At 56.7% G+C, this 19,321-nt stretch overlaps 1 protein-coding gene across 2 annotated transcripts; it reads right to left on the reverse strand.

The window, feature by feature from the left end:
* Positions 1-4,382: 4,382 nt before the first annotated feature.
* On the reverse strand, positions 4,383-19,255 carry NCSTN (nicastrin). 2 transcript variants are annotated; one of them, XM_043567532.1, is made up of 17 exons: positions 19,150-19,255; positions 17,564-17,668; positions 13,824-13,947; positions 13,063-13,184; positions 12,494-12,639; positions 11,602-11,752; positions 11,226-11,335; positions 10,815-10,967; positions 10,016-10,120; positions 9,773-9,850; positions 8,890-9,062; positions 7,457-7,559; positions 7,227-7,322; positions 6,836-6,923; positions 6,418-6,572; positions 5,973-6,185; positions 4,383-5,154 (listed from the first exon to the last, which is right to left on the reverse strand). In XM_043567532.1, the coding sequence occupies exons 1-17, from the start codon at positions 19,232-19,234 to the stop codon at positions 5,032-5,034; spliced, it is 2,130 nt and encodes a 709-aa protein (XP_043423467.1). In that variant the 5' UTR covers positions 19,235-19,255; the 3' UTR covers positions 4,383-5,031. The 2 variants fall into 2 exon arrangements, with proteins under 2 accessions (XP_043423467.1, XP_043423468.1); XM_043567533.1 differs by lacking the exon at positions 17,564-17,668 and having other exon boundaries at positions 19,150-19,250.
* Between the last annotated feature and the right edge of the window lie 66 nt (positions 19,256-19,321).

The following is a 19,321-nucleotide window of genomic DNA, read 5'->3' on the forward strand; positions in this document are numbered from 1 at the left end:
GAGCAGGGGGGGTCCCTGTCCCCAGCCTCCCTGCTCGCAGACGTTCGGGCTCTGATAATTCAGTCCTGGGATTCCATCCTTGACATAGCCAGCCTGAGCTGTCCCCACGAACTGAACTGGGGTTGGATGGTGAGCAGGGTGAGAGCGTGCCCTGGGACCTCCTGCTTCTCCTCTGCCTCTATCACCCTGGGACCGGTGGTCGTGGTCGGTCGAGGGAGCCGGGAGCGCTCTGAGGTCAGCGCAGGTTGCCAGCAGCCCCAGCCTGGGGGAAGGAGAACCCCCTGGGAGCTGTGTGTGTGTGTGTGTGTGTGTGTGTGTGAGTGTGTGAGTCTGCCATACCAAGGGCAGGAAGAGCAGGCCCTGGGGGTGGGGGAGGAGCAGGCTCTACGGTTTGGTTTGTCTTTATTTTGCATTTTATAGGCGTTCACTTTCTCGGGTGGTCACCTGCTGTCTTTTCAGGTCTACACGGCCTGGCCTTGGAGGCAGATTGGAGGTAGACTGCCGGATGGGAGGTTGGAGTGTAGGGAAGACACAGGGGCCGGGGCCTAGTCCTTGAGGGTGGGGGAGGGCCTGGAGGAGCTGGGAAGCAGTGGGCTTGGCAGGAGAGGGGGTGACATATGCGGGGAGCCCTGGGGACCCGACCAGGCAGGCGGCTGGCAGGGAGAGCAGCCGGCGTTAACCCTCGCGGTGCCGCGCTGCCTGACCCTTTCCCTGGAGTGGCCCCCCCGCCCGGGTGGGGGTGTCATCCTCGGTGAGAGACCGGCCCTCGTCCTGGGTCCTGGGTCGCAGGAGCAAGCGGGCGGGGGGAGCCCGGGCAGGAGCCGTGGCGAGGCCGCAGCTCCTCGTGGATTTTCTTCTGTCTCCTTGTCTGCCTCCACACCGTGCGTGTCAGTCCGTCTTTCTGGGTCTCCCTCTCTGTGCCTCTAGAAGGTGACAGCGGGTCTCCACTGTGGCGAGCCACGCAATCTGTCACTCTCTCTGCTGCCAGCCGGGGCTGGAACCCCCCCCCCCCCCCAGCGGCCCCGCCAGAGCCCTCTCCCGCCCTGGCCCCCAGGCCTTGTCGCCTTTGTCTCCTGAGGCGGCCTGGCCTTTCTTCTTTCCTCTCCACTCACCTCTCCTCAGCCCAGCTCCAATCTCATTAAGGCCTCCAACCACTGCCCCTCCAGCCTCCCTCCTCCCTCCCCCATCCATCTGTCTCCTCTTTGTGTCCACCCATCTGTCACCAGCAGCCCCGGGCCCACTCCCTCCCGGCCACGCCCGCCATCGGCCTTTCCCCCGCCTCGGCTCCTCTCGGGCTCCTGGGCTCCTGTCTGCCACTTCCTTTCCTCCCTACTTCCTGTTTCTCTATACTAGTTTCTTCTTTTCACGATGCCCCCTTTCATCCCCATTGTCCCTTCCGTCCCCGCACTTTTGCCAAAGCCTCAGTCAAGATGTGGGCGGAAGGGGACCCCAGGGTCCCAGCCCCCGCTCCGGAGCCAGAGCCTGGAGAGTTGCTCACAGTTGCGTCATCTCTCGGGCCTCCTGAGATGGCCCCTGCACTCCTCCCCATGTTTTCCCTATTTGGGGACTGGGCTACGGCTGCCCGTCTCCACCGCAGGACTGGGAGGGCCCCTTCTGCGTGTGGATTCAGGGAGGAATAAAAATCCGACCTGAGGCCCATCTGGACCCCGATCTTTAAGGGGCTCTGCTCCCCAGGCCCAACTTCCGAGAGGCCTGCCGGGCTCTGTCTCAGGACGGGATGCTGAATTACAGGAATAAGGGCCCCTCAGGCCTCCCTCTCTGGAAGGAAAACTTTCAAACTACCTTAAAAAGTTTAAGAATTGGACTCCTGGGGGGGCTCAGTCGGTTGGGTTCGGCTTGGGTCATGAGTTTGAGTCCCACATCGAGCTCTTGCTGACAGCACGGAGCCTGCTTGCGATTCTCTCTCTGCTCCTCCCCCCCGCCTCGTGTTCTCTCACTCTTTTTCTCCCTCTCAAAATAAATAAGTAAACAAACAAACAAAGTTCAAGAATTGATCCACCTTTTAATCCACCCCCCGCTGCCTGACCCTGCATCACACGGACGCCACCAGGGCCCAGAGCCGGGATGCCCTTTCCAAAGCCACACTCGCCATTCACCGGACGAGTGACACCGGACGATCCCTGATCCTGAGCTCTTTCCGCACTAACCGGCCCGCCCAGAGCCAGCCTTGTGTCCTCTGGGCTCAGGTAGAACCTGTTCCTTGCACTGACTTTGCGTGGAGCATATGCGGGCCCCGCCTGCTTATTTATCCTGCTCGTGTCCCATCCTGCCATCTTGACTCCGGATCCCAAGTCCCTAAGGGAAGGCACAGCATCTCATCATAACCTTTTCTGATGCCAGGACAGAGCGCCTTGCTCACAGCCACGCTCAATAAACGTTTATTGCTGCCGTGGCAGCCAGCGTGGATACGAGACATGTTCTGGTCTCAGCTCAGCGCTAATTTGCTGCGACCTTGGGCAAGCCACTCACTCCTCTGGGCTACGGTTTCCCCTAGCAGATGAGTTAGACCCTACATATCATTTCTAAGGTCTTATATGGTTCCATGTGGAGACAGAGTCCTGCTGAGTAGGGTGAGGCCTTGGTACAGAACACCAGACTCTGGATGAAAAGGTCTCCTCCCAGGATGTGCCTTTGGGAGCAGCGACCCAGATGTGGGGCCCAGAAGACCCTTTGCTCAGAGAGGCTGGAGGAGAAACACCGGCTGACAGGAAAGCCTTCCGTGCTGAGGCGCCAGGGGCCGCAAGAGGTAGGGACAGGCTGGGTCCCCGGGGGCCCAGGTAGTAGTGGGGAGGGGGGAGCCTTGTGGGAAGTGGCACATCTCAGAGCAAGGCCCACCCAGACGGGGGGGGGGGGGGCAGTGGGGAGCCGGGCTGAGAAGCTAAAGTCTGTGGCCCAGGGGGTCTCAGCCAGCCAGCTGGCCCCAGGGGGTCTCTGGGGCACAGCAGGTCCCCGAGGACTCGAGGACTCGCCACACCGAGGTCTCAGAGAGGAGGCCCCTGAGGGGGTCAGCCGGGGGTCCGTGTCCCTTCTACAGCGCCTGGCCTCCCCACAGGCCGTGGAAAGAGCCCAGTTGGTTGGTTTTGAATTTGGGGGGTGGCGCGAGGAAGGGGTCGCATGGAAGGCGGAAGACAAGCTGGTGTTGAGGAGACCAGAGTAGGGAAGGCCCCACGGCTCGCACCGGCGCCCCCCCCCCCCCCCCCCGTGCCTGGTACCCGGCCACTTCCCCGCTTCCCGAAGCTGCCAGCAGGACGAGGGAGCTTGCTGCCCTGTCCGCGGGGAGGCCCTGTTGGCCGAGGGAGGCGCGGCGTCGGCCCAGAATGGTGGCAGCTGTGCCCGCCTCCCGCCAGCACCGCGTGCGGGCCGGGAGGGGTGCGGGGGGGAGGGGAGCAGGGTTCATTTCCACATCCCGGCCCCCCAGACGTGCCCCCTGAGGGAACCCAGAGAGAAACCTGGGGCAAATCGCCTCCTCGGCGGGGTGTGGCGGGACGTGGGAAGGTAAGGGGCCCGGAGCTGGTCCTTCCCGGCTCATCTGTCTCGTGGGCCGCAGGGCCGCGGGGAGGGGAGAGGGCTGGCCTCCAGCGCCACTCCTGAGGGGTCTTCCCTTCCAGTGACTCAGCTGCGGCCTTCCTTTAGCTGTGCGGCTACGCCCCGGAACTTTGCTCCATGAAGACCCAGGGCGCTAGGGTATTCCCAGAGCCAAGGTTCTCTTTCTAGGAGAGTCCGAAGCCACCTTCGCTTCCGTCTGCAAAATGCCCACCAGCAACAGAAGGCCCAAACTGCTCGGCAGGCCGCCACAGGCCCTCCGTGACCCAGCCCCAGCCCCCTCTCCTGCAGCACCCCGAATAACTTACCGTTCCCAAACGTGGCCCGTGCCTTCAAGGCCCTGTGCTTCCACAGCTGAACTCCACAGCCTGCAACCCAGATGCCTCCTCCTCTGAGCAGCCTTCCCGGATGCCTCCCCCAGTGCCCGGAGTCCTTCTGTGCGTTACCGGAGCACTCCGGAGATGCCGCACGTGATCACCCCGGATTGCACCGGTTTCTCCCCTCACCCCAACTGCCAGCCACTCAGGGTTGGGACTGCGTCCCCTAAATTTCTGCAGCCCAGCCAGTGTCTCAGAGTGAACAAAGAAACGTCCGTCGAATGGAAAGTGGGAGGGTCAACGATGCTAACGCGGTTCTTACGAGGGGGAAACCGGGGTTCCGAGGCTCCATGGGAGCCCCGCTTTGAGGGCTTCCACTGTTTCTGACAGAGCCGCACTCCTTGGGCCTCTGGAGACCCGGAGGGAGCACGTGGTAACAATTCCATGACTTCCAGTCTGAGGTCACCGAGCAGGAGGGCACGGAAGAATGACACATACAGGTCATGAGGGATAGTCTTTTAATGAAACTTGCTATTTATATATTTACACACACACGCGCGCACACACACACACACGCACACACGGAAAAAGAAAACCACAAAAATAGGTATTACAGCTTAATAAAATCACAGCTAGCACTGAGGGCTGGAGGTGACCCGGCAGCACACCCTCCCCGAGGTGCCGTCTACGGGTCTGGAGACAGGACAGCAGGAGGGAGACAGATCGCCTGGCCTGCACCTCGGGGCTTCCTTGTGGTTTGTTCCTGGCATTCAGCCTTTGTGTCCTTCCTGGTAGGGAAAGTTGGGACTGGGCTGGGGTGGGGAGTAGGGGGCGGTCTAGGGCAGGATGAGAAGGGAAGAGGGACCCTGAAGAAGGGTAAATTAGGGCGGGCAGTTAGGAGTCAAACAGGAGCGAGAAGCTTCCATTTGCCCTCCCGGGATCTGGCAGGGGTGAGGAAGGGGAGACAGGTAGGGGGAGCTGGAGAGGAGAGGGAACTTGTTTCTCTCTCTTCGGGGCAGTTCCGCTTGTTCATGTTAATTCCAGTCTAAGCAGGCCCAGAGAGGTTCCAGTGACACGCTAGTGGCTTATGTCCCCGTGGGACAAGTGGCCTAGGATGTGAACGGTAGAACGGGCAGGAGTTGGGCTCCTCTCAGTAAGACACGGCTCCTGGCTCCCGAGGGGTGATGAAAAGGACGTCGGCCTTGGCGTTGATGCAGTAGGTGACGACGAGAGAGAAGACGAGGATGCCGAAGCCCACCATCAGGGTGATGAACTGCGGGAGGCGTGGGCAGGGAGGGAGAGAGACACTGTCAGAGCCCAGCGTGGTTCTGGATCACCGCTTGGGGCTGGGAGCCAGGACCTCGGGATCCCAGAGCTGGCTCCAGGCACCGAGTGCTGAGCAATCACAGACAACGTCTTCCCAACTGGAAGACGGAGTGGCTCCGTTCGAAAAGAGGAGTATCCCTGTTCTTCCTCCACTTTGTATTACTAAGATTTTAAGTATATATTTTTTTAAAAATTTACTTGAGAGAGAGAGAAAGAGAGAGAGAGAGAGAGAGAGAGAGAGAATCCCAAGCAGGCTCCATGCTGTCAGCACAGAGCCCAACACGGGGCTCGAACTCACAGGATCGTGGGATCGTGACCTGAGCTGAGACCAAGAATCAGACGTTTAACCTACTGAGCCACCCCAGAGCCCCTAGATTTTCAGCGTCTTGAAGTTAAGATCCATGACTTTGGTGGCAACTCTCAGGTGGCAACTATGACATACTGGTGATGGGGACTCAATAAACCGTGGCGCCCATGCACACCCTAGTGCCAGCAGCTGGAAATCCCAGCTGGGAGGGAGCTGTGGGGACGCTGCAGGGCGAGGAGCTCCTCCGGGGGGCCCTCCTCCTGGCGGGAGCCCACCTCCGGCGTGAACACACACTCACTCTGTCGGTGAAGACAGACTTCGCGATGGGGCGTGCGGCGGACAGGGGACGGAGCGGCGGTAGGTAGGTTTTTGTGGCAAATGGGAGACGGAAGCAGGCAAGAGGTAAGAGGCAACACAAAGAGTGCAGGGCGGTCTCTGGCATGCCCCACCCGGCTCACCTCCAGCTCTCTGCTGGCTACCAGAAATATGCGGGCCCGGATGTCTTTCCAGCGGCTCTCAGTCCACGTGGAGTATTCAGTAGAGCCCCACTGCCTCAGTTCAAAGGCAGGGGACAGGGCCCTGGCCAGTCGCGCCGTGGAACGCACACAGCGGGGCAGCCGGTCCGTCTCGTTGGAGTTCAGAGGGCCCTGAACCCACGCGTACTCATACAGCTGCAACGGAAGACCGGCCACAGGGCGGGGCTGAGGCGATCCTCTCTCACCCCGGCCATGCTGTGCTTCTGCCCAGGCTCCTGCCCTCCAACACTCAAGTTCAAGGGGCCGCGTCCCTCCGCCTTTGCATCCCAACTCCTTGGGTCCAACTGGGCCTAGGACGCTGTCCAACTTCCCCCGGGGGTACGGGGCCCTCGGGGCACCTTCGACACCCACTCCCACTCCCACTCACATCCTTGTTTTCACTGGGGACTTTACTTGGATCCTGGCACTGCTCTCGGGGGAGGTCGACCACCTGGCCAGTCAGATTCGCCAAGGCATACTGTACCACGTAGGTGGTGTTGGTGGGGCTGGAGACGGCGATGTAATGCTGAAGAGGCCCGTCACCTGAGTGGAGAGCACAGGGGAGGGAGGGTTTGGAGGGTGGGAGGTGGAAGGTGGGTGCGGGTGGAAGGGGAAGGAAGAGCCCGAGGTTGACGGGAGCCAGAGAAGAGAAGGGAACGGACCCACATGTATCAGGGGAAAGAAAGGAAAACAGGGGAGAAGGAAAGGAAACGAGAAGGAAAAAAAAAGCAGAGATTAAACCAAGCTGATGACTTTTTCCGTCTCTTGCCTCGGCTAAGGGTGCCATTCCCCCAGCGCGTGCTTACCCAAGTAGGACCTCAGGTCCTGCCTGAGGATGGACTGGAACCAGGAGTTGTTGGCCCTGACCAGGAACCCATAGAGCAGGCGAGTGACCTAGGATTGGGACAGTGAGAGTCAACAAGCCCGTGACCTGGAGCCAAGCAGAGCTCTCAGTGGAGACCCTGTCGCAGGGCGGGAGCCGGGTCGGCCAGGGACTCTGGGGCTGGGGACGCAGAGGCTGGCTCACAAGGATGCTGGAGGCCCACCCGGGAGCACCCTGGAGCAGCGGGAAGCCCCGCCGGCACGCGCTGGCATGCTGGGCTCCCAGGTTCGGGAGAAGGGGTTAAGTGAACTGCAGACGGGACGGCCTGCCGCGTGCACAGAGCCGGAGAGGAGGCGGGCCCCACTTGCCCTTACCGTTTGGGGATCGGCCTGAATGGTGTCACTGAAGTTGGTTCCTCCTGCCAGCTGGTACAGGGCACGTCCCAGCACCGTGGCCACATCCGCCAGGGCCTGTGGCAGGCGGGAAGGGGGGGCTGAACGGCCCACCTCTTCTACCCTCTACAAGAGGGTCTAACCACCTAGAAGACGTTCTAACCATCTTCGCCGTGTTCCCCACGCTCCCGGCCAACCCGGGCGAGTGCTACCTTGGCAGTGTCCGTCACAAAGTTGAGGTCCTCTTCGGGGCTCTGCCACTCGGGGTAGCTCACGTTAATGTTCTCCGCTGTGTCGTAAATGCTCTGGTAATAGCTGCCGGGAGAGCGGGCATGAGCCTCGGCCACACTCAGCCAGGGCCCTGCCCCGGTCCTCCCTCACAGGCCCTTCATGTAGGAGCCTGGCGTGTCTTTTCATCGTCCGAGGGGAAGGAACAGAAAATGAGGGTCCCATACTGAAGAGGGTGTGGAGAGGCAGAGCAGTGAAATACAAGGACCTTCCGGAGAGACAAGGTAGAAGAGGCAGATGAGATCAGAAGGCAGGAGACTCCCTTCCTGGGAGGTCTTCAAACAGAAGAGACACTTCCCCAGAGTTTGGGCTGGAGACGGCTGAGAGGACTTTTGGGGAGCACGCCCCACATCACCAGAGGTTGGATGACGGTTCCAATGAACGTGAACATTGAGGGCGCCTGGGGGCCGAGGGGGATGAACGGGTCTTTCCCAGACACACGACACTGCCCTGGGTCCAAGCACTGTATGCTCCCTGGGGAGCCCCGTGAAGGCAGAGCTTAGAAGAGAAGCTTAGAGGAGAGCTCCCAGCCTTCAGCACCAACAGATGCCGGCCCCACATAGAATCAAGGCCAAATGTGTGCAAATGAGGACTATCCCTTCACCCCGAAGCGATGCCGGGGTCAGACATGGTGCAGACGGCTGACCTCAGGTGCTGAAAGTGTCCCTGCCCTAAATGAGCAAGAAGGTGCTCCTTGGCTGGGGTCGGAGAGCCAGAGCATAAGCAGTGTTACTCAGAAACCCATTTGGCCTCATGGACGAGGGGAGGGAAGCTGGGAACCTAGCAATCTGGCCCGAGTAAGAAGTCCCATTAGCCCAGGGCTTAAGTTAGGGGCTCTTTGGGGTGCCCAGGACCAGGAGAGAGGTGACTAACAGAGCCTCACCCCATATCTCTGGAGTCCCCTCAGCACAGGGGACGCTTTTACCCCAAAGGCAAGAACACGTTACATTTCAGAGTGTGAGTGTTGTCTGCGTCCCGCTCGGCACCCTTGGGCAGGCCCCAGACCCGGCCAGCTCTCGGTCCTCAGGGCGCTCCTGTTGGGGATGCTGCCCTCTGCTGGCAGCCCCAAGGACCCAGGCCTCGGGAGAGCTGGGGGAGGCGGACCAAGCACGGAAAGGCTGAGGGGGCCCGTGTTCTAAGATGACATCAAGTCACACGAGGCGACCGGCTTAGGTGTGAACAGGTCACTGAGCAAAGAACACAAATTGACCTGAGATTTGGAGGGGTGCTGTGGGGAGAGGGGAGAGGGGAGAGTGGTGATCTTCCCTGACACAGGAGACACTCCCCCCTCCGGACCCCAGACCACGGGACAGATTCTCTGGGAGAAGGAAGAGGGTGTGGGCTCGGTGGCTCTTACTGGTTACGGAAGACAGCAGAGTGGTCGGCAAGGACGACACCAGAGATGTTCCGAGCCCGAAGAAACCTCTGCAGAGAAGACGGCGGGAGGGGCTGGGACTGGTTCGGCCTCCGGAGGACCACAGCAGGGACGCCGGCCCCGCTCTTCTCCAGGGTGCTCAGGAGGGCCTCCACCTGGGGGGGGGAGGGGTAGCTCAGGGGAGGCTGCGGACAGGGAAGCCGGACGCATCTTCTAGGCCCACGACGCTCCCGCCAAGTCCCCGGTTCGTGGTGCTGCCCCCGGCCCTCCTGCACCCCAACTCCTCAAGCCTTTCAGGATCCAGGCTCTGAATGTCCTGCAACTCCAGCTGTGTCATCCTCACTAGACGCTTAATTTCCTACTCTGGCCGAACTGGAGGAACAAGTAACAACGCCAAACTACACCAAGTGCCACCCAAAAGCCCAGGGCGGGGAGGGCGCTGACACTGGAGTGGCAGGAACCCCATGAGAAAAACAGGCCCAAAGCTGGACCCTGAGAGGAGGGAGGGTCTTGAACAAGTGGTGAGGAGCCTGGAGGACGGTTTGGGTAGAGGGTCCGACACAGCCAGGAACCGAGCAGGGTAGCCGGGACAACCGGGCAGCAGAGAGGGAGGGGCCGGTCACTCCCGGGCCGTCTGCGGGGCATGGAGGCGGGGAACCGCCCACCCCAGGGAACCGGGGCCACGAGCTGCGCTCACGGTGCTTCCTGCGGAGCTGGAACAGCCACGCTGTTCATCCTTGAGCTGGTACCCCGCCTGAGGTCCTGTCTCACAGGCCCTGGGGGGTGGCGGGGGTCAGGCCCGGGTGAGGGGTGCCCACATTCTGAGCCGTTGAAACAGAGTGAGGCGGAAAGATGCTCAGATTACCTGATTGTGTACAGACTCATTTTTCTGGGACATGGGGTCTGTGTGCATCCAGAGCTCTAGAGAATTCCTTAAGGCCACCTGGGGGAGGATGAAGAAACAACACTTGGCTGCTCGCGGGGGCCCGTGTCCCGAGACCAGAGGAAGGAGGAAGGTCAGAGAAAAGTCAGGGAAGAGGCAGTGGCAGGGAGGACAACGAACAGCAGAGGAGGAGGCGGGAGGGGGAGGAGGACACACGCAGCACACCTGTCCCAGCTCCACGAAGGAGTCAATGTTCTCTAACTGCACAGGAAACTTGCCCTTCTCCATGTCGTACACCATCCTGGAGCTGCCGATGTAGTCAAACGTCTCCTGACGGCGAAGACGGGCGGGAAAGGGAACAGAGATTCCCAAGGGTCGGGGCAGGCTCAGTCTCCGGAGGCCAGATCACCAGGGCTCAAGGCACGAAGGCTACGGTCTCGGGTCACCGCAAGTGCTGGCCGGCTTATGCGGTCACGTGACCTCACCCGCCTCCCTGCCCGGCCTCCCAGCTGTGACTATTCCTCATGTGTGTGCATCACAGGACTTCTCGAGCCCAGAAATGGGGAGAGCAGCCTCGGTAAAGGCCCGAGGCGAACATCAGCTGTTATGTGCCTGCTTCCTGCCTCTCCCTCCCCTCCGCCGACGCAGCCGCGGCTGCCCTCCCCTTATTCCAAGGCCAGGCTGTGGGGGCAGTGGGGGGAGGGGGCAGGAGCCTCAGGGCTCTTGGGTGGAAGTGGCAGTGAAAGAGTCCAGAGAATAAAAGCAAAAGGCTGCCTCCCAGAGATCGCATCAGCGGGGGAGCGAGGGGGCGGGCAGCACACTGATTCCGATTCCGGGCCAGGGTGTGAAAGCTTCCTAAGATGTGTGACTCTGGGGGGAGACACGTGGAGACACCTCCAGAAGCTCTTTGCTGAATGACAACTCAGGTCAAGTGCCCAGATCGTCCCCAAACGATAGCCACTCTCACATTTACCCTCCCTGCTGTCCTGCCCCTCCCGGCCTACCCCAGCAGAAGAGCCCCTACCCCTTGGAAGAAGACAAACATGACATTGCGGGGAAGGGTCAGCGCATCAGGTGCCTTCTGCAAAGCTTCAGCGGCAGCCAGCTGGGTGACGAAGGAGGCGACGGCACTTTCAGCCCCTGGGGCCACGTTCCAGAAAAAGGAACGACTGTCCAGCTGGGCACAGTGGAAAAGGCAGGGGAGGCAGGCTTTGAAAATGGCAATTAGGACCGGGCCCCAGGCTCCCTCTCCTATCCCAGCCAAGGGAATGTGTGTGTCCTGGGACAATGGCCATACGAGGGGGCCCCACGGCCCAGACCCCTCTTCCCTGGAGGCTCCCCAGCACAGCGACTCTGAAACGTGATACGCCCGCAAGAGGCCCCCCAGCCCTTTGGGCGCCAGCCCTGTCCACCCTGACCAGGGGCCCGCACTCACCCGGGTGGCAGCGACCACAACCCTGTCATCAGGCTCTAATGCCCCAGATATATTTATAGGCTTAAGCATGCTCCACACGTTGTAGTCGGACAGGGGGTCACAGACGATTTCTGAGCAGGACAGAGTGAGAGAGCGACAGAAGTTAGGGAGAAGCCACAGAGAAGGCCTGGAGACGCCTCTGACTGCTGCCCTGTGGACCCTGTCAATCATTTCCTGCCTCCACTGCTTTCAGTTGGTTTCTCTGCCCTGTCCACTGCAGGGACAAGCGGCCTCAACTGTTCGGAATTGTTCCCGCCTCTCTCGCTCCGTGCTCCCTGCCTGAGCTCCCCCCTTCCCAGGTCCCCAGCACAGCCGCCGGGCCTCGGGTCTGTCCTACCTGGGTTGATGCTGAAGGTGCTCTGGATGGAGCTGCGCCGCATACAGGTGACAGTGCTGATGACAGCGTGCATGTGGGAGAAGAGCTGCATGGCGCACAGCGGGAAGGTGGGTGCCGAGCCGTTGGGGCTCAGGTTGTGATCGCGATAGCACTAGGAGGGGAGATGGGCCCCACTGAGGCAGCTCGCGTGGAATCCCTCCCATGCTTCCCAGGAGGGCCCGGGCCCGCCCCGACGCTCGCTCGTCAGTCCCTGAGCTATAGTACAAAGCCAGGATGTGTAAGGTCCGAGAGAAAACCTCACCAAGAGATGCAAAGGGGCACAGACTCAATGACTGAGTCGGGGCGGACGGAGTGTCCCCATCCCAAACAGCCTGGCCCAAGTTCCCAACGTGGTTAGCTGTCAACTGTGCTGAACCAAACATCAAAAATCAAATTCAAGACAGCTTGGACATCAACTCACCATGTAACTTTGGAACAAATCTAACCGCTCTACAGGTCAAAACAAAGAAGCTAGGCCAGAATGAAAGATTATTGTCATTCAGAACATCCAGAACATTCAGAAGCCTCTGAGCTGAATCTCTCGCAGTTCCCAGTCTGATGATCTTTTTCCCACACTCGGGGTTCCTAACCAGGGCACACCTTATTTCAGATCAAGTAGAGTTTATGTTCTCTTCCAGCCTAACAGCCATCAATGCTGGAAGAAGAGGCAGGAGAGAAATGGGAAGGGAAAGGCGAGAAAAATAAACGTATTGGCTTTTCTTGGAGCATCTACCATGCAGAGGTGCCCTGGTGGACAAGCCCTCCTGGTGGACGAGCCCTCCTGGTGGACGAGCCCTCCAGGCGGGCGGAGCTCCTACGAGATTTCTCTTTGCTAGGAGCTGGCAGCCGTTACCTGCTTGATGACCTTGGTTTCATTTTCATCTTCAAGAAGGAAGATGGGGAAGCTAAAGTCTTCATAAGCCAAGCCGTCGCCTAGGGGGTTCCACGGGATTTCTCTGCAGTGAGCAAATTCTGGCCCATACGAGTTGGAGTAAATGCCTGAAGGGGAGGATGGGGGACCGGCTGTTGGGACACTAAGCATTCAGGGCCTGAGTGAGGGAGGAAGGCTAGGATGTCGTAGGGTCGGGACCAAGAGCTCCAAAGGAAAGGGGGACTCAAGGAAGCAAGCATCAACCTGTCACCACCTACAGGGAAACAGACACTGGTATCAGGGTGTCCTGGGCTGGCTGGTTAGGGATCGGGGCCTATGACAGAAAAGGAGGATGGAGGGAAGTGGACGAAGGGGAATCAGCAGAGGAAGCGATGAATGGCAAAGACAAAGAAACACTGTCTTCTGTTTGGGAGTCAGCTGTTCACACCACACACAGACAGACGCATCCCTCCAACCCTCCAAAGACACGAGACTGAAGCACCAGTGAGCTCTGCGTGACGGGAGGTCCCCTGATCCTCCGGGGCTCTTACCAAACCCATCATTGGGACACTGCACACTAGGAGAGGAGCCTGACGCAGGCCTGGGTTTGGCCAAGGACACTGCAAGGCCAGCGATCCGGCTGGTTGTCCCCTTCAGCTTCTCCATCAGATTCCTGGGACAGGGAGGGAGTGCCATGGAGGAAGACTGGGAAGGTTACCCCTAGCCCAGTATCTTGCCCCCAGGGATGGAAACAAATGGGAAACTAACGGAATCCAAACCTTTGACTCCTTGTTGAACACACGCGGTGTGTTGACTCTACTCCTAAAGAAGTGAAAACCCCCCCACCCCAACTGTTAACTCGTTTCTTGCCTCTTTTCTGTCTCTAACTCCTTTTTTTTCCTTTCTTTCTTTCTTTTTTTAAGTAAGCTCTACACCCAATGTGGGGCCTGAACTCACAACCCAGAGATCAAGAGTAGCATACTCTATCCGCTGAGCTAGCCAGGGGCCCCTGCTGTCTCTAACTCCTAACTCCTAACTATGACCCAACCTGAGCTTCGGCTTCATCTCATCTACCCTGTCCCTGAGTGCCCCTATGGGCCCTCCCTCCTGCCTGGGGTCTTTACTCACTGGACCCTATTTGTAAGGTCACCCAGACGACCCCTCTGATGGGGCAGGTTTTCTTCTGAGACTCACTCTAGCCTCCTGCCCTGATCGGACCAGGGCAGCCAAGCGAACCTTTATACACAAGTGTGGGGACGGCCCCCCAGATCTTCCCGGCTGTGGCTTCCCTGAAGGCACACGCAGTTCTTACCTGGTGAAGAGCTCGCCCTCCAGCAGAACCACATACGGGGGGTTGGGGCCGTCAGTCAGCACCCACTGCAGGTCCCTTTCTTTCTCCACCACGTGGAGGATCCCTGTGTCCCCGCTAACGGAAGCTGCCAGGACAGAATGGGCTCAGATTAAAGCTCCCGCAGTTGACAACTCTGCCTCTGCCTCACTGATTCTGCAGATCACTTATCTCCCAAACATGGCACCAGACACTGGGTTAACGCAGCCACCTCCAGACTTGGGCTTGAGCTGAAGAGCTGACTCCCCCAGCTCCACCTGAAGGCGACCAGCAGGCACTGGAGGACGAGACAGCCTGAGAAGTCTACTCACTTGCTAAGTCTCAGAAAGGTCGTACAATCATTCTCTCACCCTCTTCCCTCAACCTCATTTAGCCACATGTACACATTTCCAGAAGAGGAGACAGCATGGTTTTCAAACCTGTATTTTCTCCAGGCAATGGCAGGCTTTAGATCTCTGGCTCAGAGTTCTAGCACTGAATCTTCCTGTGTGAAGACATATGTGCAGACTCCCTTGAGCTGAGGACAATTCCTGGGTCTCTGTTCCTTTGCCCTATTTGGGAATGACTTTACTTGCTTTTAGCCTGTTTTAGGCAGGGTTACTCAAGAACTTTGAGATCTCTAGAAGAGAGCTTCCCAACTGATGGGTCTTGATGGGTTAGGGACGAGCTGATATTGACCCCCCTCATTTCTGGGGACTGAGGGCCTCCAGAGACCCTAGGCTGGTCACTCCCAGCCAGGAGCGGACTGACCCAGTACCCAAAGATGCCCTACAAATACCATACGTCTCCATATATGCCAGGATGCCATACAAATACTATTTTCTGTATCTCACGAACGACAAAGATCGGGCAGCGCTGCGGTAAAGGATGGGTAATCCATCGTCCAGAATGCCTTGAATTCTATGCAGCAGTGCCTGTCGCGTCCCTCGTGATCCACGTGGAGACATCCTACCATCTCCCCACGAGCCTTCTCGCCAGTGAAAATTCCTACCATGTATGAAAAGTCGCATATTGTTTTAGAGCAATAGTTCTCAACCCTAGTTGAATCACTGTGGAGTTTTAAAAAATACAGACGCTTGGGCCTTATCTCAGACCCACTAAATTAAAGTCTCTGAAGGTGAGGCCCAGGTACGTGTACTTTCAAAACTTGCCACATGATTCTTTATTATACCTAGCCAGTCGTGAAAACTACAGCTCTAGATCGAGGCACTGAAATATTTATAATTTGCACAAGACAAAGAAAGACCTTAAGCACTTCCAGACTGCCGGCCAGGTAGAAGTTTTCTTCTGTGGGATTTGGCAAAATCGAGACACGGACCCAAGTCCCCAACATTCAACTATGTCTTCCACGTGGTAAGTACCCAGTAAGTTCATGTGGATGGTGATAACAAGAAACTTTGGAGGAATATCAGGACCTGGAATAACCTAATAAAGACTTAGCTACCACCAGCAGTTCTAAGTCTGACAAAAGGCAACGGTCCTTGGCGTAGAAAACCCGGAAAAAGGAAAAGCTGTTCTGACAAACAAAATATATATAGCTTCAGCTCCAAGGAGGACAGGGAAAAGATAAGCCAGGACGCTGGAATAAAACACCTGGATTCTAATCTGGATTCCAACTGGTGACTGTATAGTCCAGAGTAACTTGCTTACTTTTTCTGGGCCTTCCATGAAGAGAAACTTTTTCACCCTTATTCATCTCATACCTTGGAGAGAGATTTAAAAAGGAAGGAAAGGAAAGGAACCAACAGATAACCCTCTTTGAACACTTTAAAGGGGCCAATAGGGGTGCCTGGGTGGCTCAGCCGGCAGAGCACGTGACTCTTAATCTCTGGGTTGTAGGTCTGAGCCCCACATTGGGTGTGGAGATTGCTTAAAAATAAGATCTTTAAAATAAAATAAAGTAAAATCAAATGAGCCCATAGAAACAGAGCAGTATAATCAGAAAGCCAAACCAGATCTTTCTCTCCTTATGTTTACCATGCTAGCAAGCCTAATTAAAGAGGGTGTAGCTTGCTCGGGACGGACAAATACGAAGCAAGACTTAGAAATAAGCCGAAAAGGAGACGAGCTCTTAATGAGGAAGTGGCCAGAGTCCAGCCCCTCCCCTCTCCTTTCTGTGCTGGCACTTGGCTCACTCCTAGAGGCTACTGCTTGCTTCCCACAGGGCTGCTCTCAGAACATGAAGCCGACTGACTCAGTCCCACAGAGGGCATCTTAAGAGCATACCTCCAGGAAGACAGGGTCCTAGCGTTTTGGCACGAAGAGTGGAGCTCCGGCAAGACCAGCAGTCTGATCTCAGCCCACACTTGGACCTGGCTCCCTTCTACGCACAAACCCCGTTGGAGAACGGAGTCCGAAAATTTCACTTGGAACCGTTTGGAACCAGTTAACCTACCTCCAGCAGGGACACGGCACGGTGGACACAGAGCGCGGCTCAGGGAAGGCCGGGCAGGAAACGAGTTAACTGCCACATTAATCAGGTCCTTCACTTCGCAGCGTCTGTGTCCGCCTACCAAACTAGGAGGTTTCAGGCAATCACGCAGGACTCCTGAGACCGTAGTACTTACTCAGCGTCATCAATAAATGTAGGAGATAGTCTGACTTTCAGCTTTGTGCAGGTACGTTCTAACCATTTTTATAGGCGTTCACTGAAATTCAGAGGTGACCGATATGGTGACGAAGAAGCCATGATCTGACTCTAAGTTTCCTGCTTACCGCAGAACTACATTCGGACAGAGCAATTATTCACAGAACAAAACATGAAGAAGGGAGGCTATGTAGCAGAGGAACTGGGGTTCGGCCTTCACATCTCCGCTCTTTCTACTTCCATAGTTTTAGAACCATACTGTCTTGGTACCCTGTTTTGGGACACATTTACAAAGCACAGAGACGAATCCAAATGCTTCACTAATTCCTCCTGCAACTATCTGGCTTTCTCAATGCCTTCCCTTCAAATAGACTACTGCCTTAAAGAAGTCCACTTTGGTTCCAAAAAGATGGTGCAGGTGACGATGGACTCATAGACTATGAGACTCCTTTCTCCTTAGAAAACAGTACAGTTTTCTACTTTAGTGGATGCTAAGTGTCCTGACTTAGAACCTGAACCATGGGGCTCAATTCCTAGCCTCATCACTTAATAGCCTGATGATCTTGGGAAAGTTACTCAACTTCTCGCAGTCTCCATTCTGTCATTTGCAAAATGGGGACAATAAGAGAATCTACTTCATGGGGCTGTTGTGATGGTTCAATGAGATGCACACGCACGAGGCTCAAGTAAGCAGCACTTACTAAGCATTAGCTCCTATTAATTATCTTGCCTGGTTTGACAAATGGCTCTCTGTCACCTCCTACCCACACAGCCTAATTTGTGTGCTGAGACTCCCAAGCAGGACTTGGATCTTGAGATCTAAGGCACAGATTTGAAATATCATTGGCCACAGGGGTGCCTAGGTGTCTCAGTCAGTTAAGCATCTGACTTCGGCTCAGGTCATCACCTCACGGCTCGTAAGTTCGAGCCCTGCATCGGGCTCTGTGCTGATGGCTCAGAGCCTGGAGCCTGCTTCAGATTCTATGTCTCCCTCTCTGTCTGCCCCTCCCATGCTCATGCTCTCTCTCTGTCTCTCAAAAATAAATAAACGTTAAAAAAATAATAATAAAAAAAAGAAATATCACTGGCCACAACACAAATCCCAGCCTCAACTCACATTGGCAGCCAATCTGATGAGTGGCGTTGAGCAGACGGACACAAGGAGCTGTTTTATTTAAGGAGATGTAGATCTTCCTCTCCACTGAGTTTCCCCTGCACAAACCTGCTCAGAAGACAAAAAGTGTTAGAAGAAGAGAGGCATTGGCACTAACAAGTCCTTAGCTCACCGTATGGCTTGGGTATATCATACTTCCTAAAAAATTTTTTTAATCTTTATTTTTGAGAGAGAGAGAGAGAGAGAGAGAGAGAGAGAGACAGAACGTGAGCAGGGGAGGAACAGAGAGAGAAGGAGACACAGAATCTGAAGCATGCTCCAGGCTCTGAGCTGTCAGCATAGAGCTCGACACGGGGCTCGAACCCACAAACTGTGAGATCATGACCTGAGCCGAAGTTGGACCCTTAACCGACTGAGCCACCCAGGCTCCCCTGGGTATATCATACTTTCTAAAGTGGGATTAATGTCCATCCTTCTCACTTTCTGGACACATTACTGGATCAGATGAATCATAGTGCCCAGCTATGTGCCCCTGAAAGTTATTACAAATTCCAATCAGAACAGCTGATATTGAAGCTGAAAGAAAGAAAACTTCATTTCCTAAAGGAAAAGGCATGTAACCTCAGATGTCCCAGTTTCCGGTTGCACGGGTGAGCATACTTCTGCTTTCTACCTTGCATGTGCATGTACCTTGCACCCTCGTTAATGAAAGGGTGCCAGTCTAAGAATATAGATTATGATAAAACATCTTTGAGACATTTTTCCAGGAATCTGAACAGAATTGGGAGAAACCTTATGCCACAGATCTGTCAATTAATCTAACATCCACAGGTCGTTTGTGTGTGGCTACAGTGTGGGGCGACTATAATTTCTCCTCTGGGGAATCTCTAAAGATAATATGAACTTGAGGGGAGGTATGGTCACAGTTACATACAGACACGTTCGCATTTTAGGGCTTGACCAACTACAAAGACCTATGCCAGGACATACATGCGTGTAAGCAAACGTTTCTGCACGCTGTAAATGCCTGAAGTTTCTTGAATCACTATTCCACGGTCTAAACAGTTAAGAGGACCCATACCCTACCTTTGTCTCACTTCACTGATAAGACAAACTGAGGCAAAACACAGGGACACCGGCCGATGGTGGAATCAACAGAGGAGAGAATGAGGAATCCACTTAGTGAAGCACCGCCCTGCACCCACAGAACGAGGCCGCTTTTGTCTCGGACTAAACGCACCGGGAAGAGGCTGAACTGACACCTGTCCTTTCCGACAGGGGGTGGGGTGGCTCCGGCCGTGGGGAAAACGAGGCAGGCGGACAGTCAGGCTGGAAGTCCGGGAAGAGGCCCGGAGGAGGAAATGGGGCGACACGACGTGCCGCGGGGTAGAAGGGGGGGCCCTCAAATCAAATCCAGGCAAAGAAGTGGGGGGGGGGACTTCTGTCGTGGGAACGAAAGAGAAAGGATTTACAGGGTGGGGGCACAGAGGAGCAGAGGGGCCAGAAGGGGGGACGGCGGCGCTCGCGGCCCGGCCGGTCCCGACGGCTCTCCTAACACACCGGAGCTCACGCGCGGGGGGAGGCCTCACCTGCCAGCAGGACGCAGAAAGACAGAAGGCGAAGAAGACTCCGACTGCCCGGGTCGGCCACAGAGCCGCCCCCAGCCGTGGCCATCTTGCCTCTCGGCTGAGCGGAAGCCTCCCCTCCCCTCCAGCCCCGCAGTGGCTTCTCTAGGCCAACGCTGGTGCCGTCTCTGTGGTC

The sequence above is a fragment of the Prionailurus bengalensis genome, chromosome E4 (assembly GCF_016509475.1).
Source record: "Prionailurus bengalensis isolate Pbe53 chromosome E4, Fcat_Pben_1.1_paternal_pri, whole genome shotgun sequence".
NCBI classification, from domain to species: domain Eukaryota; kingdom Metazoa; phylum Chordata; class Mammalia; order Carnivora; family Felidae; genus Prionailurus; species Prionailurus bengalensis.